This window comes from Aythya marila, assembly GCF_965140915.1.
Source record: "Aythya marila genome assembly, chromosome: 18".
In the NCBI taxonomy this organism is placed as follows: Eukaryota; Metazoa; Chordata; class Aves; order Anseriformes; family Anatidae; genus Aythya; species Aythya marila.
Genome location: NC_139059.1, coordinates 238,795 through 257,485, shown reverse-complemented (window position 1 = coordinate 257,485; position 18,691 = coordinate 238,795). Strand labels below are relative to the sequence as shown.

Genomic DNA, 18,691 nt, shown 5'->3' with positions numbered 1-18,691 from the left:
CATAGGAATAGTCATACTGGTGCAAATAGTTGTTCATCTGCTACAGATTGATTCCTACAGAGCATTGTATATGGCTTTCTATCCTTGACAGAGTATAACTGATTGCAGTACTGTATGTGGTGGCAACCTATTTTTTTTTTTTTTTGATCATCTAGAAGGGTAATTGTTTTTCATAATCTGAAGGTTGAATGTAATAGCTAGGATGCTCTGGGTTTGTCTGTCACTTCCTGCATGGTAGCATTTGATGCATTGGTTTGGTTGGAGAAGTGTATTCCCCCTCTAAATAAAATAAGAGATACCTCAGTACTGAAACCATTCGGATCTGTTGCAGCTGGTCCCATAGTAGTTCTCAGCCCCTCACTTCCCTGAATGAGACCCATCCCTCAGGACTGGTTTTACAGGTTGCTTTATTTGGATTTGTTGAGTCTAGCAAGCAGAGCCTGTCAGTTTTGTTGTGACTTGCCTTGTCCCATATTATCATGCTGTTGCATACTTTATTTAGAAAGGCTTAAGTTTTAACCTTTAGATCAAGGCTGGAGATAGACTGTTGTAATTAAAGCAAACAGAAATCTGAATTCTGGCCTGTGCTTAACAGGTTTGCTCTCCCACATCCTCCATCTGGAACTCTTTGATGTGCTCTTGCTCTTGAGGATTACTCAAGGATTGAGTATTGTTTTCCAGATGGTGTGTTCAATTCTGAGTGACTCCTGATTCCAGCTACTTCACTTATATTTAATTGAAGCTGCATTTTTAGTCTAAATGTAAATATCCTTGATGAATTTTTCTAGAACTTAATGGCTATATCCTTTTGTTTTTCTGCTCTATAGACTCACTGACTCTTTCCCTGATCATTTATTTCATATCACTTTGTACTGGGCTAACGAGATACATGTTAAAATATTATGCAAAACATCGATTGTATATATATTCTTCTGAGCTGCTAATCTGTGATCTATTTTGGACAAAATAGAGAGACTGCATAAGGTATTGACAAAGCTAATGGTGTTACATAACTCCAATTGGACATTATGATGATACTTAAGATTAGAGGAACCACTGCATTGAAAGTAGTACATTGCGTTTGGGTACCCAGACCCATCTTCTGCTGTGCAAGCAGATTGATAGTGTGCTAAGGGTTATTTTGCATCCTTACCTGGATAGAGAATCTTATTCCTGTCTTAAGATGGTCTTTCTGTAATAATGATTATAAATAATCACCTTTATGTTGGGTTTGTTGCATGCCTACTTGTGGTCTTAACAGCTACAAAGTAGAAACTTCTCTAACCACAGTAGTCAGTGTGGCCACAGCACAGACATACTCCATAACGTGCAGTCACTTCAGGATTAGTTACTTGGTTGACTGAATGGATTTTGGCTCCTGCTTAAATGATCCTTTTTCTTCATAAATCTGGGAGATAATTTTGTGGCTGGGAGTATTGTAATTTAAACACACACGTTTTGGGTTACATGATGCTGAAAGCAGGATGTTTTAAATAATGAACCCAGTTCATTTAACTCCTTTATAGGAAAGTTAGAAGGAACCCAGGCTCGCTCACTGATTCCCTTTTCTTACAGGCTTTCCCTGTTCCACCCCCCAGGTATGATGCTCGCAAATTAAAGCATAAGATAGAGAATGAGTCAGACAGGTCCAGAAGGTAGTTGTCAGTGGTACAAAATCTAGTTGGAGGCCAGTAATAAGTAGGAGGGTCCAGTCCTGTTAAACATCTTGATTAACGATCTGAACAATGAAGTAGAGTGCACTCTAAGCAAGTGTGCAAATGACATGAAGCTGGGGAGAATAATGGATTTCCCAGAGTCATGCTGCCACCCAGAAGGACATGGACAGGCTGGAGAAAGGGACTGACAAAAACCTCATGAAGTACAGCAAGGAAATGTGCAAAGTCCTGCACCTCGGGAGGAACAATCCCAGACAACAGGATGTGCTGGGGCCCCTGTGCAGCTTGAGCAGGGGTGTTGGACCTGAAGGCCTCCAGAAGCCTCTCTTGTCCTCAACCATTCTGTGATTCTGAGTCCCTGAAGGTACTGGTGATAGGTGTGAGTAATGTGATAGATGTAATTGATCTGAGTTCCTACTTAAATTTTGTGACATCTGAACACCTAGTAGATGAATGTTTTATAAGCATATTTAAGGGAATGTGTCTGTGACTGATTTTGCAGAATTGCAAATAGTACAGAGAAATTATTGAAATAGATTTTCTTAAAATTTCTGATTTCTGGAGGGAAATACTGGAGTACTTTCAGGCTGCCAGGGCCTTGTAGATTTTGCTTTTTTTCTGTGAAGTTCACTCCAATCGCTAGCCTCAAATAACTGAGAAGACAGTGAAGTGCCAGAATTAATTTACATAACCCTCTAAGTTATTTGCAAAGTTCTGTTTGAATTTAGTAATAACACAGGCATAATAGCACATAAAATGGCAAGTTGATTCAGTGACTAAATTCAGCCTCTTTTGTTTGAGGTCTCAGGAGATGGGCAAGGATGTGGCTGTCAGGTGGATTTCATTAGCTGATTTGTAGAGAGGTGGATTCTGTTAGTCATAGGAGTTGTGTGAGTATTTCCCGGTGGGGTGAGGCATAGGAGAAAGCTTGGTGGTCTCCATCTACTGTAGTCTGCTGTTTAGAGAAGCAGATAATCAAGAAAATTAACATTTAGTATTTTACTATCTTATGTTAACCCATTCAATTTTAATTTCTTCAGTTCCCTGGCACACTGCTTTGCCTTTCTGATTGCAGGTTGAATCCCAGGGGTTCAAGTTTTATGCATTGCTTTTATTTCTTTTTTTTTTTTCTTTCTAAAAAACAAACAAAAAACACAAAGAACTTGAAAGGATGAGTATAATTGTTGCTCATGTTTACTTGGATGAGCGCTCTGTGCTGAATCACTATTTGTTGTGCTGGTTTTCCTTGCACAGAATAATCTGCCATCAACACTTATGTTTGGTGTGCTGTTTTTTTTTCTCCCACAAGATAATACACTATTAATGCTTGTTATTTTTTGTTCCTGAGGGGGGAATTGGATTTGGAAAGAATACTGATCATAAGAAGAGGCTTTTTTTTGTTGTTTTTTTGTTTTTTTGTTAAAGCTATGTCAGTCGTTAAGCGGAAAATCTACTTCACAGCTTCTTGGTTAATAATGGGAAGAAAAAAAAAACACAACACAATCCTTCCATCTTTAATTGTTCTTTCAGTTCTCTAAATTGTTTTCTGCACAAATTAAATTCTCCATAGTGAAGCTGGGAGATGCATCAAGGTAAGGCACATAGTTCACTTCTGGACATGATGTTCCCAGTGGCATCAAATGATTCTTACCTACAGTGGAAGAGAGGAGTCATAAACCAAGTCTAGACTACAGAGCCTGATCACTCAGTATAAATCAAAGGGGTAGGCTGTACCCTCCTAATTGTAGGCTTGGGGCCAAATCAACTCCTTTAGTAGAAGTTTGCATCTGCAATGATTCTTTCTTAAATTGAATGCTGATACTATTGAAACCAGACTTGATTCCAATTCCAGAGTTAAGTACTAAGGCACTTACTAGCTGCCTGTACAAAATTCTGGTCAGGGCTTGTTAATGCTTACAATGGTGGCTTCTCCAGTAATGAAAGAAGCAGAGAGTGTGTGGCAATTATCTGATTAGAATTTAGGGAGGCTTGTGACAAAACTCTAGGTTGATACCAGAATAACTGATCTCTGATAGGATTCTGAATTAATGAGGGAACCGAGTCATCTTCCATATATGCCTTCACATTTCAGTGATGCAAGAACGCGCACATTTCTGCACGCAGTGGGCACTGCTGATTGCATGAATGATCTTGGATGGATGAAAACTGAGACTTGCTAGGGTAGATTGTTATTGGCTTTTTCCTTTCAATGTTTGATCAAATAAATATGTAATAAAGCTTCTATTCTTGAATGCCGCAGAATTGCTTATCTTCAGGAAAATGGGAAGAGTAGCATCTTTTTAAGAATAGCACTTGGGTCTTCCTTCTTCACAGCCCTGAACTAGTTCTCCCTCTTTTCTATGCTATGAATCCTTTGCTTATATCTTCCTCTGCAGATGGCCTGTCATCAGCTTGCATCATTGCCTCACTGGAATACTCACCTGTATGTTTATCTTCACTTTTTCTAGAGCAGCAGCCTTTTCTTTGGCTTTGTTTCGTCCCTGGTCCCTAAAATCTAAAAGCTTCTGTTGCTTTTTTTTGTTGTTGTTTTAAATCTTTCTGATACTAAGACAAGCAACCTCTTTGTTCTCACATTATTTGCTTCAGAGCAGTATTTCATTCTGTTCTGTTGCTGCGCATACATGGGAAGAAACTGACCCTTCCATAAAGGAAGTACTGTCTATACATTAATAAACTTTTGAACTTAGATAAGGGTTTAAAAAGAGCAAGTACTAGTCATGTTACAGATCGGGCACTGAGGCACTCTAAGAATGATGTTGAATTTATCTTGTAAAATTGGCTCACTTCAGAATTAACTTGAAGAATTATTTCTCCTTTGTTTTTCAACTTGTCAGGAGCTGTGTTTAAGGAACAGTGAGTGCACTGGAGCAAATTCTTTACTTAATTTCTAATACCAATTCTGTGAAGTGTGTAACGGCTGTTGCTGGAGTAACAGGGAGGAGAGTGATGCTAGCTAATTTTGCTTCTTACTATTTCTCTACGTTGGTTTTGGAAGGGATAGACTGCTCTACAGATGCTGCAGTATTTTGCTGTTTATTGCAGGGAGTTTATGGAACAACATGGTGAATTCTGTCCAGTCTGTATTTACATGCGAGATGAGGTAAGTCACCAAAACCTTCTTAACCATCTCTTCTTCTGTCCCTAAAATACAGGGAAAACTTAGCTCCACTTTCCAACCTGGAAAGTGTTTCTTTTGAACTTTCTTAAGAGGGGAAGTAGAAAAATGTTGGTCTTTTGAAAGCCTGACAAGTCTGTATGGAAAAAAGCTTTTTTGGAACATAACCCAGAGCCGTTTAGACCTCTGAGCCCATAAAATGAGCTCAATGACTTGTTTGTGTTTTTCTTTCCAACTTCTTTTAAAGCTCAAGAGTCAAAACAGTGGTTTCATTTTAATAAATATTTGCTTTCCTCCCTGTTTTGATCTTTTGCTGTTAATGTTTTGTTTAAAATTTTGTATGTGTGTATTATGGAATTCGTTCTCCCTAGCTGTCCCCTTCACTTCCCACTGACCTCTGTGGACAGATCGTCTTTATTCTGGAATGGGTCATTACAAGCAGATGGGAAGTGTATGTAATGAAATCAGCTGTCTTCTAGCTCAGATATGTTGCCTGTGATTTAACTGCTGACATAAAAAATAATGCTTTGCTGAGGTTGAATCAGATTTGGACATACACATGGGACAGAAACATGTATAGGTTATCTTCAATGAAGATCCCTTAGTAAGCAGTGAATATGGTAAAGCCAAATGGGTGAATACAGATGTATTCAGGTCTCATTTCCAACTGCAGAAAGAATGTGCTGTGAGTTGTTTCTGGTGCTGTGTGATGATTATCTTAATATAGGCTTCACTCTAGAAAGAGCTCTTTAAATGCTCTCAGATAGACAGTTACTTTCTTTTTTTCCTCTCTTTTTGTTACAGATCTCAGGAAAAGATGAACTAGAGAAGACAACACTGAAGTCACTTGGTCTGACTGGAGGCAGTGCCATCATCAGGTTGGGAGGAGAAAAGTTTGGGCTCTTTATTTTTCATTTTCACTCTAGTGATGAATTTGTTTTGTTTCAAGTACCAAAAAGTTGAATGAAAATAATTCAAAAAAGACAAACATCACTGTGCTTGGTAATTGTCTTTGCCTGTTTACCTGAAACTTCTGCCCATGAGGTGGGGAATAGACAATGACAGGTTTTCTGTGATCATCTAGCCAGTTTTTTGTAATATATACAGAAAGTGGGAATGATTAAAAACTGTGTTTTACAGCTAACTTTTTTCTTCCCTGGAGGGCGATTTTCTTCCCTTCCTGTGGGGAGGGTAATTCCTGTTTTGCTTCCTCCCTCCTCCTAACTTCAGAGCAACTGCAACTGGTTCTTTGTAGCTCTGGAAGAAGCAGATTATTAAACTATGGTCTAGCTGTCTCCTTTGTGTCTTGGTCATGTTGAGAACTGGGAGGACAGCACTTATGATAAATAATCTTTTTTTTTTCTGGTGTTGTCTTTAAGGGTTGTCATGAAGAAATGCAGTTTGTCTGGTCAGGAGGAAGCTGTGGATGCCATGACACAGTGTAATGAGCCAGTGGTGAGGCCAGGCTCTATCAGAGGAGCAGAGAATGTGCCCTTACCTCAAATGCACGTGTTCCCAAAGGACTTGGACAACAGGGATGTGGCCTTGTCTTTAAACTGTTGCACAGACAATCAAGGCTTGATTAGAGAACCTAATGCCAGTGTGGAGGAGCTGTGTCCTCCCTCAGAGCCCAAGTCTACCCCATTTGTCCCTTTTTTTGGAGATGGACAGCGTCTGGGGGACACTTCTGTGGCTACTCCACCTCTTGGGTTAGATAAGCCATCTTCAAAGCTGCCAGCGACTTTTTCTAGCCCTGGAGGCCCTTCTGAGCCAAAGAAGTCAAAGAACAGCCAAGAGCTGCAGAATGAGCAAGAGCAGGTAAGGTAAAATTTGTTTGCAGTGAAGGCTTTGTATCATGCCTTGGCCTAAGTAGGGAAAGATGTTTCCATATTTTTTCCATATTTTCTGGAGAACAAGTCCTACGAGGAGCGGCTGAGGGAGCTGGGCTTGTTCAGCCTGGAGAAGAGGAGGCTCAGGGGTGACCTTATCGCTCTTTTTAGGTACCTCAAGGGAGGCTGTAGCGAGGTGGGGGTTGGCCTGTTCTCCCACGTGCCTGGTGACAGGACGAGGCGGAATGGGTTTAAGTTGAGCCAGGGGAGTTTTAGGTTAGATGTTAGGAAGAACTTCTTCACTGAAAGGGTTGTGAGGCACTGGAACAGGCTGCCCAGGGAAGTGGTGGAGTCACCATCCCTGGAAGTCTTCAAAAGACGTTTAGATGTAGAGCTTAGGGATATGGTTTAGTGGAGGGCTGTTAGCGTTAGGTTGGAGGTTGGACTCGATGACCTTGAGGTCTCTTCCAACCTAGGAAATTCTGTGATTCTGTGATTCTGTGATATTTGAGATGCTGTGTGTTTCTTCCCCCCCCTCCCTCCCCCAATTTAGCATTGGATGCCTTGGTGATATATAGTTCTGCCAAGTAAGTTCAGTAACTTGCATTTTGGTCTGTTTGCTATAGGATATACAAAAGATGGGAATTTATGAATTTGTCCACTGTCCAGAGGCAAGCAAAGCTTTGAACCTTGAGATATCCTTGGTGATTGGTTCTAATGCAAGCAACACATGTGCATTAGAAACAGCCCAGAAGAGCTTAAATTTCTGCGTCAAATTTCATGAAAAGCTAAATGTCTTTAAAAAATGCCCACTTGTCACCTGAGCCCTGGAAACTTGCCTTTTTTCTTTTTTAGTTGCTATCGACTATGTAATTTTTCTGAAGGTGAGCAGAGTTTGTCCAGACTTATATTTTCTATTACTAAGAAAGTGCTTGCTGCTTGTTGTGACTGACTTGCCCTCTGAATGATGCAAGTCTGGCAGAGTTTTCCACATGGAAAGGGATAACCTTTCTAGCTCGTTGCAGGATTATGTCCTAGGAGAAGTGGTCTTAACAGATTTGCTGCAACTTGATCACATACTTCTAAGACCTGAGAAGACAGAGTTTTGAACTCTTAGGTTGTAAGGTGTACCCTATTTCTCATCTAAGATGTTCTGTGGAACACTGAACTTCATAGTAAAGCAATTGTGAAAGCAGCATCCAATGCTGGTGGTTGTTAACATCTGCTTCCTCAGTTCCTCCTGTCCATGGTTGCTTCAACTTACCGCTTAACTATTGGTGACACAGTGGATTGCAAGGCTCACAGATGTAGGAAAGGAATTTTTCAGCTACAGTTGCACCACTTTTGACAAAATTTAGCTATTTGAAAAATGAGGTCTGGGCATCTTCTCTTCCTTTCAGTCTACCCATTCCTTCTGTGAGTCTTAATTTTCTTAGTATTGCGGGTGATACAGAAACCTTCCTTCCTTTTCCCTACTTCTGTTTGCATATAAAAGTATATTCTGTCTTGCTTTTAAGTATCTTGCTTCTTAAATAAAGTCCCAGTTTTTAGTACCTCCTAGAGTTGGAGTTTGGTGTTTATCTTTGATTCTGATCCAGCCAAGGGATTAAACAAAGAAAAGCCATATGCAGGAAGAAAAGACGCCCAATAAGGTTCCAAGGGTGCTCAGTCCAGGAGGAATTTAACAAGGCTATGTGTATGCCCTCTCATTGATGCAGAGGTTCTACCTTGGTTGACTTCTTTGTGGTTGCAGTCCGTTCTTCATGAGTTTCTGAATTGTTTAGGTGGAGAAGCCAGACCCTGGAAGGACTCTGGAACAGTTATAAACGTAGAAGAAAGAGGTCTTGCCAACCCAGTGGTGAATGTTTTAGTATATTAGAAACATGTTTGGGTCCATTTAATCAGTGTTATTTAACCTTTTGGAACAGACTCTGAGTGTGGAGTCCTGAACAGTAGGCTGGGTGATTTGTCTGCTCTAATGCATTGCTTGCTTCAATCACACTCTCACCTATGAGTGATTTGTAAAGGAGGAGTTTTAATTGTGTCTGAACAGGAAGGAAGGAATGGTGCAAGTGTTAGGTGTTACTTTTCACCAGCCTTTTGTCTGTGCTTCTCCATGTGCTGACTGGAGAGACAGAACTAATTTTAGTTTTATTGGCTACAGCTTAATGTGAAGTTGTGCTGATGGTCACAGAGCTGCACCATGGTGGCCTAGGGACTCTTGTTTGTGATCCAGGATCTTTCTCAGAATTGCAGTCCAGTTCAAACCACTTAGAGGCGCTTCGGGAGCCAGCCATCCTTCCAGTTTGAGAACAGTTTTGGAAGCAGCTGCAGATTCTGTTGGGGGGGGTCTGCCCTTGTGTTAAACAGCATGTGATTTTGACTGCTGCTTTCAAGCCCTTTGATCTCTGGTGCTTTTGCTGCTGATTGATTACATTTTGTTCCCTCCTCCATTCCTGCCATCCTCTGCTCTCAGCAGCAACAGCAGAGCAGGGCTAGCCACATGGCATCTGCTTTTTGTCCCTTTTCAGTCCTGAGGAAAAAACAAAACAAAACAAATTATTTTTAAACATCAAAGGTTCATTTTTGTAAAAGAATCTTCCCATTAATGCTTTGCCTGTGTGTGGTTTTTGGAGCTGCAGAGAGGCTGGATAAAATCTGTGCTGGCGTCCCTTCATTTCTTAGGATAAAGATGGTTTACAGACAGCTGCATGCTGACTTTGATGTCAGAACATTAATTATTAGAAGGTAACTTTACACCAGATTCCCCTGGAGATTAGAGCTCCCTGAGGTGGTGGGGAGGAGGTGGGTCTGCAGGGAGAGCTTACTGCTGTGGAAAGCACAATAGCCACCACTATACTTCAAATTAAATAAGGGTTTTCCTCAGCTTACCTGCTTACTTGGGGCCAGGATAGTGAGCTTAGACTGAATTGCATTCTTTCTAACACCTAGCTGTATTGCATAGACTGCAATTACATCAATTGCCTGGTAGGCACTGTTGTGAATAGATGGCTTCAGCCTGCTGGTGAAAAGTGTGTAATGTCTCAGCTTTGGTAGAAATAGAGATTTCAAAGAACTGATATTTTGGGAAGGTGACAAACCATAATGCAGCATCTTTGTCTTCTGAAAGGTACTACTGACAGAAAGATAACGGCACAATGCATAGATTTCCTTCCTTCCAAGTTCAATAGTGAAAGGCAGAAACTGCCCTTATGGTGGCCATCTTTTATTACAAGAGATAGCTAGCTACCTTTTGGCACTTGAAGAAAATACCAGATTGGAACTGGAAAGTGAGTAGGTTTACCTGGTAGAGTCCTTTTTGTAAGTAGCCATGGGAAGGTAGCTTTCAGATTCTGCCTGTACTTCGGCGTTGTCGCTGAGGCTTTAAAGCAAAGCTGTAGTGAGAGTATTTAGATTGGGAGATCCCGAATTGGAAGAGTTAAGTGAGTAAATGGTAATGGATAAAGAAACAGGATTTTTTCTGATTGCTGGACTCTGGGCGAGGAATTGGTGGAACAGCCTCTTTCTCTCTGAAGTGTTTCTTATGTCTGTAAGGAGGTGAGATTTATGGTTGGTTCCACTGGGTGTGAAAGACATGGCAGAAGGAGTAATACGATGTGGCAGACTTTGCATCCTCAAAGTCACTGTGGTTGTCTCTTTATTGCTAAGTTGTGCCTAGTAGACACCTTGTGCTGCTCTTCTCTTACAGACCTAGTCATGTAATTCTGAAATTGAGTTGCAGAAACATTGAAAAACAAGCTCAAAACACCTCCGTTATTTTCCACAAAAACTCAGTTGCTACAGCTCTCTCCAGAATTTTCACTGTTATTAGGAGGGGTTAACTGAAAATTTAATATTAGGAAATTCTTACTGTAGTTGTGTGTTTTTGCAGTCTAGTTAGATGTAAACAGATATGCTTTTTCTTTCGTATAGAAGAAAGTGTGTTCCTTCATGTAAAGGGGTAGTGAAGTTATGTGCCAGTTTGGAAGCTAATATAGTCAGCATTCAGTGTTGGCTGGGGAACAGAAGAAATTACACAGTTACGTTTCAGCTGCTAAGTCTGTGTCTGTTCTGGGCCACTATAGGTATGGTGCAGAGAATTAAACAGGCACGTCTTGGCTGAATATAATTTGGAGGGCAAGAACAGGGCGTTTATGTCTAGGAAGAAGTAGTTTTGTGTCACAGCGCATACGTAGTTCTGCTGGGCTGAGTGACTGTAGAGGGGGAAATTCCTGCTGGCACAGTGCTATCTGCAGTGCAGAGCCAGTTGTCTCAGCAAAGATGTCTGGAAAGCGAGGTGTGAATGGCAGTTCTAAGGCAGCCTGAGATGGTGAGTGCACAGAGAGAAGGGGTGACAGCTGAACACCGTGGGCTGGGATATACATCCACTTTCTGATATGTTATTATTTCTGTTGTCTGGGCTGAAGCTGTCTTTACCTGCTCCCATGGTTTGGGAAGTGATTGACACTTTCCACTTGGAATCCTGCTGTTGTTATCACTGGTGCTAAATGATAAGTTTAGGATTTGCTAATGCAGACTTTGTAATTTCACTGTATGTCAGCACCACCTTTCACAACATCCCATAGGGTATGTCTGGTTGTTTGTTTTTTTTTTTTTAACTTTGGAAGGAGAAGTCTGTTTTCAGTATGTGTGTTCTGAGTGAAACGAAATACAAGCCTGTAGGAGGAGACTGAAGTATACCTGATTATTTGGGAGGCCTGGTTAATTCTCCTCTAACACTGATCTGCCCTTACTGGATCAGTGGCTCATGGCAGTTAGGACTGTTGTGCCACAGGCTCTTTCCCAGAGGGTGGCTCTGTATGCTCAGGATCATTTCATGCAGGCAGCTCAGGGAGTTCGGCAGCCCTGGACGTTCCTCCCCTGAGTGCAGGGAAAGCTGCAATCAGGGTCCTTCACCCTCTAGTTAAAGCTGACTCTGCTCAACTTTCTAAATGTAGCCAAGGGTCCCACCCATACAACCTCGCTCTTCTAATTTCTCAAATTACCCTTTAGTGCCCACAAATAGAGTGAACATTGCCTTGTAATTTGTGTCCTCTCTTTTGACAATTGAGGGAGACTCCTTTGCTTCCCAAGGGGCCTGTGCTTGGGGGAAGGGAGAATAGATGGAACAGATGGCAGGAGGAGAGGACATCTAGGCACTCATTTGGATTGCAAAGAGTGTATAAGGCAATATATACTCTTAATATTGCCATGTATAAGGCAATATATACGTATTTGTTCATAGAACCTAGGGCTGTGTTAGGCTGGCAGCTGACTGTAAAGAAATGCTGTATCAACTACCAAAATTTTTATTCTGGTGGGCCTCTCCATTCGTGAACTTCTTCCCCCCTGCATATCCTATAGGCTCTAGCACAATATTCTGTTTTCAAGCTTTGGGCATGTACAAATTTCTAGAATTCAGGAAGTTTGAATTGTTCAAGGTCCAGTAGGTACAACTGTCTTTTGTGTATTTGACTCCTGTTGTGGTTTATATTCACATTCTGACACAGCTGCTTCTTTTGATGTCAGGGATAGTAGCCAGTATCTAACCCCTTCTAAACTGGAAGGGATATGGAGTGTCAGTTTCCCTTCAGAGATGATGAACACTGTCTGATAGTTTGGGAGTGTGTGTGTGCATGTGATTATGTGTATTCGTATATGTGTATGTATACAGATGTATATAAAACTGCAGCCGTAGTTATAGGACAGGACACAAATGGGCTGACAGATTTGCAATCATGATATCCCACTGCCAGTGATGGGCTTTGGAAGCAGGGGGAGCAGAGTGACCAGGCTGCCTGTGCCTTACAAGTAAGAGGGGTACATTGGAGGTCTCTGCTGTTTGAACAGCATATCCACAGCAGCTGTGGTGTGGGGAAAGTTGCCAATAAATGTAATGAGTACCTTTATTGCAGCTAATGTGTATACTGAAGTGCTCCCCCCACCATCTGTCTGTTTTGCCTACAACAAAGGTTGATTTCTTTCTGAAAAGGGTTTTGCTGTCCAAGGGAACTTTGTGTCATTTGACACAGAATACTTACCAGAAGCCAGGTTAAAAAGTTGAAGCATACAATGAAAACCTGCAGTGACTCAGTTCAGAGAACTCAACAGGTCAAAGGATGGCTCTCTAGAGTAAGGAGAAATGGATTGAGACCTAGTACCCTTGGCTCTGTGGCAAGAGAATGCAAGCCAAGAGAACATAAAGCATGATGACAGGCAGGAATACATGGCAGATGAACAATTTAAAAGGGCAGTTTATAAGCAGTAGTACATAGAATAGCACCTGTATTAGTTGTGTACTGCCTGTAGGATGAGAGTGGAGTGGAGAGGTAAAATATAATTTTAGGGTAGGAATGCTTATAACAAGGTTGTAGCTACCAAAATATCATTGTGCTGTCATGTCAGTGAGAAGATCCCACATGCCCGTCCTGGAGGGGAGTAATCTCTCCTTACATTACCTGACTGCAGAGGTTATTGCCCTGGTTTTCCTATACAGACAGGACAGCAGCTGGCTGTTAGGGTGTCACTCATCAAACAATATAGGCTTCTACTGCTTGTTGGGAGGAATTGTGCCACAGGCTCTATCAACTATAAAAAATAACTAGTCAAAACAATGGCAGCCTCAATACAGTCAGTCTCTGATCATATGGTCATGAATTCCACACTAGTAATTGTAGTTCAGTTTGAACACACTATTCTTTTTTCAGGAACCTTTCAGAATAAGCAAAGTAGTGCATTTGAGACTAACCTAAGCCTGTTTTTATTCTGTAGTTTGTGGAACGAGAGCCACTTTTATGTCACTTAGACCTGCTAGAACCACTTCCTGCTGGCCTAGATGACCTTCCTGATGATTTTTTTGAAGTCACAGTGGATGATGTACGGAAACGTTTGGCACAACTGCAGAGTGAGAGGTAAGTTCCCTTTCTGCTGGTGTTTGAGTTTGCTTCATATTCTTTTGCTGAGCAGAGTAACACAGTGCTCCTATTGATGGCTGTGATTTCTGGGGAGAGGGTTGTAGGTAAGTTACTGGATATGGAATTACTGAATTAATGATCAGCACTGGAAGTCTCTGCCCTTTATGCTGTTTAAGTTCAAGGGCTATCCCATGTTTCTGTGACGGAATGTATGTTTTTGTGTGAACTGGTTGACTATTTGTGCATGAGATAATTGTTTTACTTGGATTTTGAAAATTTAATGAAATGAAATGTCTGTGATGCCTGTGTGGTGGTAAGTTTATCTGAGAACCTCAAGGTAATGAGGGCCAGGCCCTCACTAAGGAAAGGATTAAAAGAAAGGTCTCTTTCTGCCTTCTGCATTTCAAAGAGTTACTCAAAGCCACTTAACACAGTCTCTTTTTCTTCCTTTTCTTCCCCCTTCTTCTTAAAGAGCAACCACTGTCTATAATTAGATGTGTTTTGATTTGCGAGAGGCTCAAAGCAGTGGTGAGCTCCTGCTTTCTGTTTTGATCTGATTTCACATTTACTACTAGGAATTAAATGGCTGGAATTAACAACTTCTAATGGACAAAACATATGAGCACAATGATAGCTTTGTGAGAATAACTCTCATTGAGTATGCTGGGCTGCATCAAAATAAGCATGGCCAGCAGGTCACGGGAGTCAGTTCTCTCCCTCTGTTCTGTTCTCGTGAGACCCCACCTGGAGTACTGTGTTCAGCTCTGGGGCCCCCAACATAAGAAGGACAGGGACCTGTTAGAGGAGGGCCACAAGGAGGATGATCAGAATGCTGGAGCACCTCTCTTATGATAAGAGGCTGAGAGAGCTGGGGTTGTTCAGCCTGGAGAAGAGAAGGCTCCGGGGAAACCTTATAGCAGCCTTCCAGTACCTAAAGGGGGCTACAGGGAAGTTGGGGAGAAGCTCTTTTATCAGGCAGGTAGTGACAAGACAAGGGGTAATAGCTTTAAACTAAAAGAGGGTAGGTTTTATGTCAGACATTAGGAAGAAATTCTTCATTATGAGAGTAGTGAAGAGGTACTATGAGGGCAGTGAAGAACTGAAACAGGTTGCCCAGAGAAGCTGTTGATGTCCCATCCCTGGAAGTGTGTGAGACCAGGCTGGGTAGGGTGTTAGGCAACCTGGTCTAGTGGAAGGTGTCCCTACCCATGGCTGGGGGGTTGGAATTAGACGATATTTAAGATCCCTTCCAAACCAAACCATTCTGATTTTATGACATCATTAGCAGCTACTAGCTTTTTCAGCCAGTAAGAAAAGCCATGTATTTTAAGAAACAGCATTCAACTTTTATTAGACCTCATCAAAAAAGACCAACTTTGAGAAATTACCCAAATGGAAATAATGTAAAATTAAGATTAACCACAAAGCAAGATGTGGGAATGTTTGGGATGCACATGAAGAGAGGGAAGAACTATAGGAAGACATTGTTCGAGTAGCTTGCTGTTGAATATTCATGACTTCATTGTACTTAAATTCTGAACTAAAAACTCAGGTTAAGGTAATGTTTGTCTCCTTATCACACCATTTTGCTGTCAACACGTCTTTAAGAACTTAATTTCATTAGTGTATTTATTTTCAAGAGGATCACAACGTTCTTTTAAACTTTACAAGTATTCTGTGAAACTTCGGGACAGCTCACTTTGCAATATAGCCAAGACTGAGCTGAACTTCTTACTTAGAGCTGTTCCACCTCCTCCACCCGCCAAGGCCTCTAAAATCTGCATGTGTACACAGATTGGCCTGAAAATTGCTCTGTCACTTGTGGGTCTGGAGTAGTTAGTGGTACAAATGTAGGGTCATTTGGTTGGGGGTTACTGGAATTCAGCCCCCTCAAAAAAGACGTCATTTCCAAATTTGCTGATGCTTGTAATCCTTTTTTTCCCTTGCAGACAGGGATAAAAATAAAGGCAAGTTGCACATGAAACTGATATCATTTGACTTCTGATTTAAGCTGGCGAATCTTACCAAGAACTAGCTGCATGCAATGCAATGCTTTAAGTGCAGTTAGAATTTAACTCTAATTTCATAAAGAGCTGAGAATTGGTGTAAATCAGAAATTGGTACACAAGGAAGAAATGGAGCAGGTTAATTTCATGTTTGTTTTTCAAATTCTGAGTAACACTTTCAGAGCATCTTTGCGGTGTACCGGCAGACAGTTCTGGGTACAATTGGTGAAGTAAGCCTGTAGCTGTTTTGTTCAGCAGCTGTTCCTGAGATACCTTGATGACTCTCAAAAAAACAAACAAACAAACAAAACCAAAAACAACAAAAAAAAAGCCCACACCTAAAAACCTGCAAAAATATGTATATAGAGGTTCAAACTGTTGAGGTATAATAGAGAGTTTTCAAATAGTTGTGCTAAATTTTAATTAGATGATCAAATATTTCACCAAAATTTAGTCTAGTAAATGAGTTATCTGGAATTAAGTACAAACAAGGAAAAAGATCTACAGCTGAACATGAGATTGGAAAGGATCTGTTGGATCTAAGCTTACTTTTTTACTTAGAGCTAAAAATACATATTTTTCCTGAATGTACTGTTTTATTGTGAATACTGGCAGATCTTTTTTGCACCTACTACTCCCTTTAAAAGACCAGTCTGCAATGCCATTTCTTGAATGAGATGAAACTTACTATTTTTGTTTTGTTTCTCTGTTGCTGATTAATTAACCTGTTAATTCTTGTGCCAATATTGTTTTTTCAGTAGCTCTTCTCCCTCCCTGAAGTAATCTTGTCCCACGTTAGCCTCTATTTCATTGGTTTAATAAATCCATCTCTTCTCACATAATCTCAGCAAATGTTCTGCTGCTGTTCTTAGTAGTTTTTCTGGCACCTGCTCTAGTGAACTTATTTTTAAACTTGTACAAGAAAAGTAATTTTATACAATGCTATCACCAATGCTCAAGAGTTCCATATATGAGAGTGGGGCAGGGAGCTGTGAGAGGTGGGGAAACTGCTGTGAGGGATACGTGGAACAATTGATCAGTTTTCATCAGCCCTGCTTCGACTTAACACTTTCTTAGTAATACCAAAATATATCTTAAAATTATAGAAGTCATAGCTTGTCATCTTCCCATGTATCTAGGAAACGCCTGGAAGAAGCTCCACTGCTGACCAGTTCTTTGAGGGAGGCTCAGATGAAAGAAAAGATAGAACGTTACCCTAAGGTAGCCTTTGTTCTTTTTCCAGTCCTTTTGGCTAGTCCAAACTTGGGAATTAAGTAGCTTTGGAAACCAGTTGAGAACAACAGGATCTTCAGTTACTTACAGGAGGACTTTTCAAATTTCTGTCTCCATTAATTGTTTGTGGGACTTGCGTAACAGTGGTACCACGTAAAATCAGCTGGCCTGTAATGGTGTTGTTAAGTGGCAGGCAGTACAGGTCTTTTTATTTTATTCCAGGTGATTGTTCAAAACCCTTATATGTGCACACATCAGTATGTCTGACTGAGCTTTCCTATCTACCTGTCCTCTGTAAACTCTTAAGATTCAGTAATGTCTCATTACAGGGTAAATGATGTTATGGACTGGAGATATCTCGCTCTATAAATATGATCCTAATGCAGTTTTTGTCGTCTGTCTTATTGCAAAGTAATAAGAGATTAAGTTCTCGAGTTAGGTGCTGTCTAACCAACACTGGAAATAGAATGGTACAATTTACTTCAGAAGTACTGCCTGGGGTCTGTCTGACTGAGAGGATTCCTGCTACTATGGATGCTTTTTTCTGTACCTGTCTGTGTTAAGGATATAGAGTGACTTCATACTTCATTTGAGCATCACTTAGCACAAGGAGCTCCTTCTCTCTGAATAAATACTGCTGCATTGTACATCATAGTGTTTCTATAGATCAACTCTCTTAGTCTTTGAAAGACAGACCAAGGAGGAGCTGCACAGCAATTGCTAGCCTGTATGTTATTTTGCCCACGTAGAGTAAATAGTTAAAATCTCCCTATTTAAAAAGAAACTTGCTCACAAATTTGAAGCTAAGGTCACGTCTTACCAAATAGCTATATGGAACTAACTTAATGTACTTTGCCTCTGACTCTAGGTAGTTTTGAGAGTCCATTTCCCAGACCGTCATGTTCTACAAGGGTTCTTCCGACCTAGTGAAACTGGTAAGAGGTATCTCTGCTTCAGTCTGTGTGCCTGCAGCTAACATCTCTCCTTGTTGGATAGTTGCATGACAAAAGAGGGGTGGTTCTGGAATGATCTTTCTGCTGTCCAGGGGAGGAATTGTGCTCTGAAAAAGCAGCTGTAGCTAGTTATACTGTCCTTATCCCTGAACTGGATGAGAAGGGAGTCTGAGGTAATTACCTTACTTAAGGGGAGTTTATTTCCAGGATTACTTGATGGAGACTGTCATGCTGTTTGATGGCAAAATATTTGTGCTCAGGAAAGTGTTCCACATGATTTCCCATTATTTGGGTTGAAATGGTATGTTACAGAGTTATTTTTTTTTTCAGAGAGAATCTGTAAATGAAGTCTTGGTGGAGCAAGAGAAAAGTTTGCATGCTTCCTCTATGTCAAAGCTTTTTTTTTTTTTTTTTTTGGGGGGGGGGGGAGGAGGAAACCAGCAACAACAACAACAAACAACAAAACATGCACACAAAAAAAAACAAACCACAAACCTCCCTTCCCACACGGGGAAAAAACGGAGGAAACAAGATTTACCTACTGTAATAAGGATAATGGGCTGGACCTTTCTGCCTCTATCATTTCAGAAAAGGTAGTAAGTTAGACTGCATACAGTGTTATTACTGTTATTGATTTAGATCCTCGTATTCTGAGATGGCAGTGATGCTATATTTTGATGCTTTTCTATGGAAGAAAACCTAATAATTAGCTACTAGTGTCTTACCTGACTACTCTGAAAATCTTGCAGCTGCTATTGGATTTCCTAGGAAGAACTTCACTGCCATCTTTAGATTTTTGCCAGGGGATGAACATGTCCAATTTTTTTCTAAGAAATTTGTAATGGTAATGGGTGTAGTGTACCAAATATGGTACAGTTGAGTGGAGCAAAAGGTGATCTGCAGATGCTGTAGAGGGCAGTTCTGTAGAAACAGATTAACCATTC

General features: G+C 40.8%; 1 protein-coding gene across 6 annotated transcripts in view; it reads left to right on the top strand.

The window, feature by feature from the left end:
* ASPSCR1 (ASPSCR1 tether for SLC2A4, UBX domain containing) overlaps nucleotides 1-18,691 on the top strand; it is a 53,139-nt gene that overhangs the window by 13,780 nt on the left and 20,668 nt on the right. For all 6 annotated transcript variants that reach the window (XR_014318737.1, XM_082774840.1, XM_082774842.1 and 3 more), the window contains 6 exons: nucleotides 4,740-4,797; nucleotides 5,617-5,690; nucleotides 6,192-6,630; nucleotides 13,413-13,552; nucleotides 16,701-16,782; nucleotides 17,663-17,729. Coding sequence is in view for 5 of the 6 variants with exons in the window: in XM_082774840.1 (XP_082630966.1) it covers nucleotides 4,740-4,797; nucleotides 5,617-5,690; nucleotides 6,192-6,630; nucleotides 13,413-13,552; nucleotides 16,701-16,782; nucleotides 17,663-17,729 (860 nt within the window). In the remaining variant the exon portion in view is untranslated. The remainder of the gene's footprint in view (nucleotides 1-4,739; nucleotides 4,798-5,616; nucleotides 5,691-6,191; nucleotides 6,631-13,412; nucleotides 13,553-16,700; nucleotides 16,783-17,662; nucleotides 17,730-18,691) is intronic.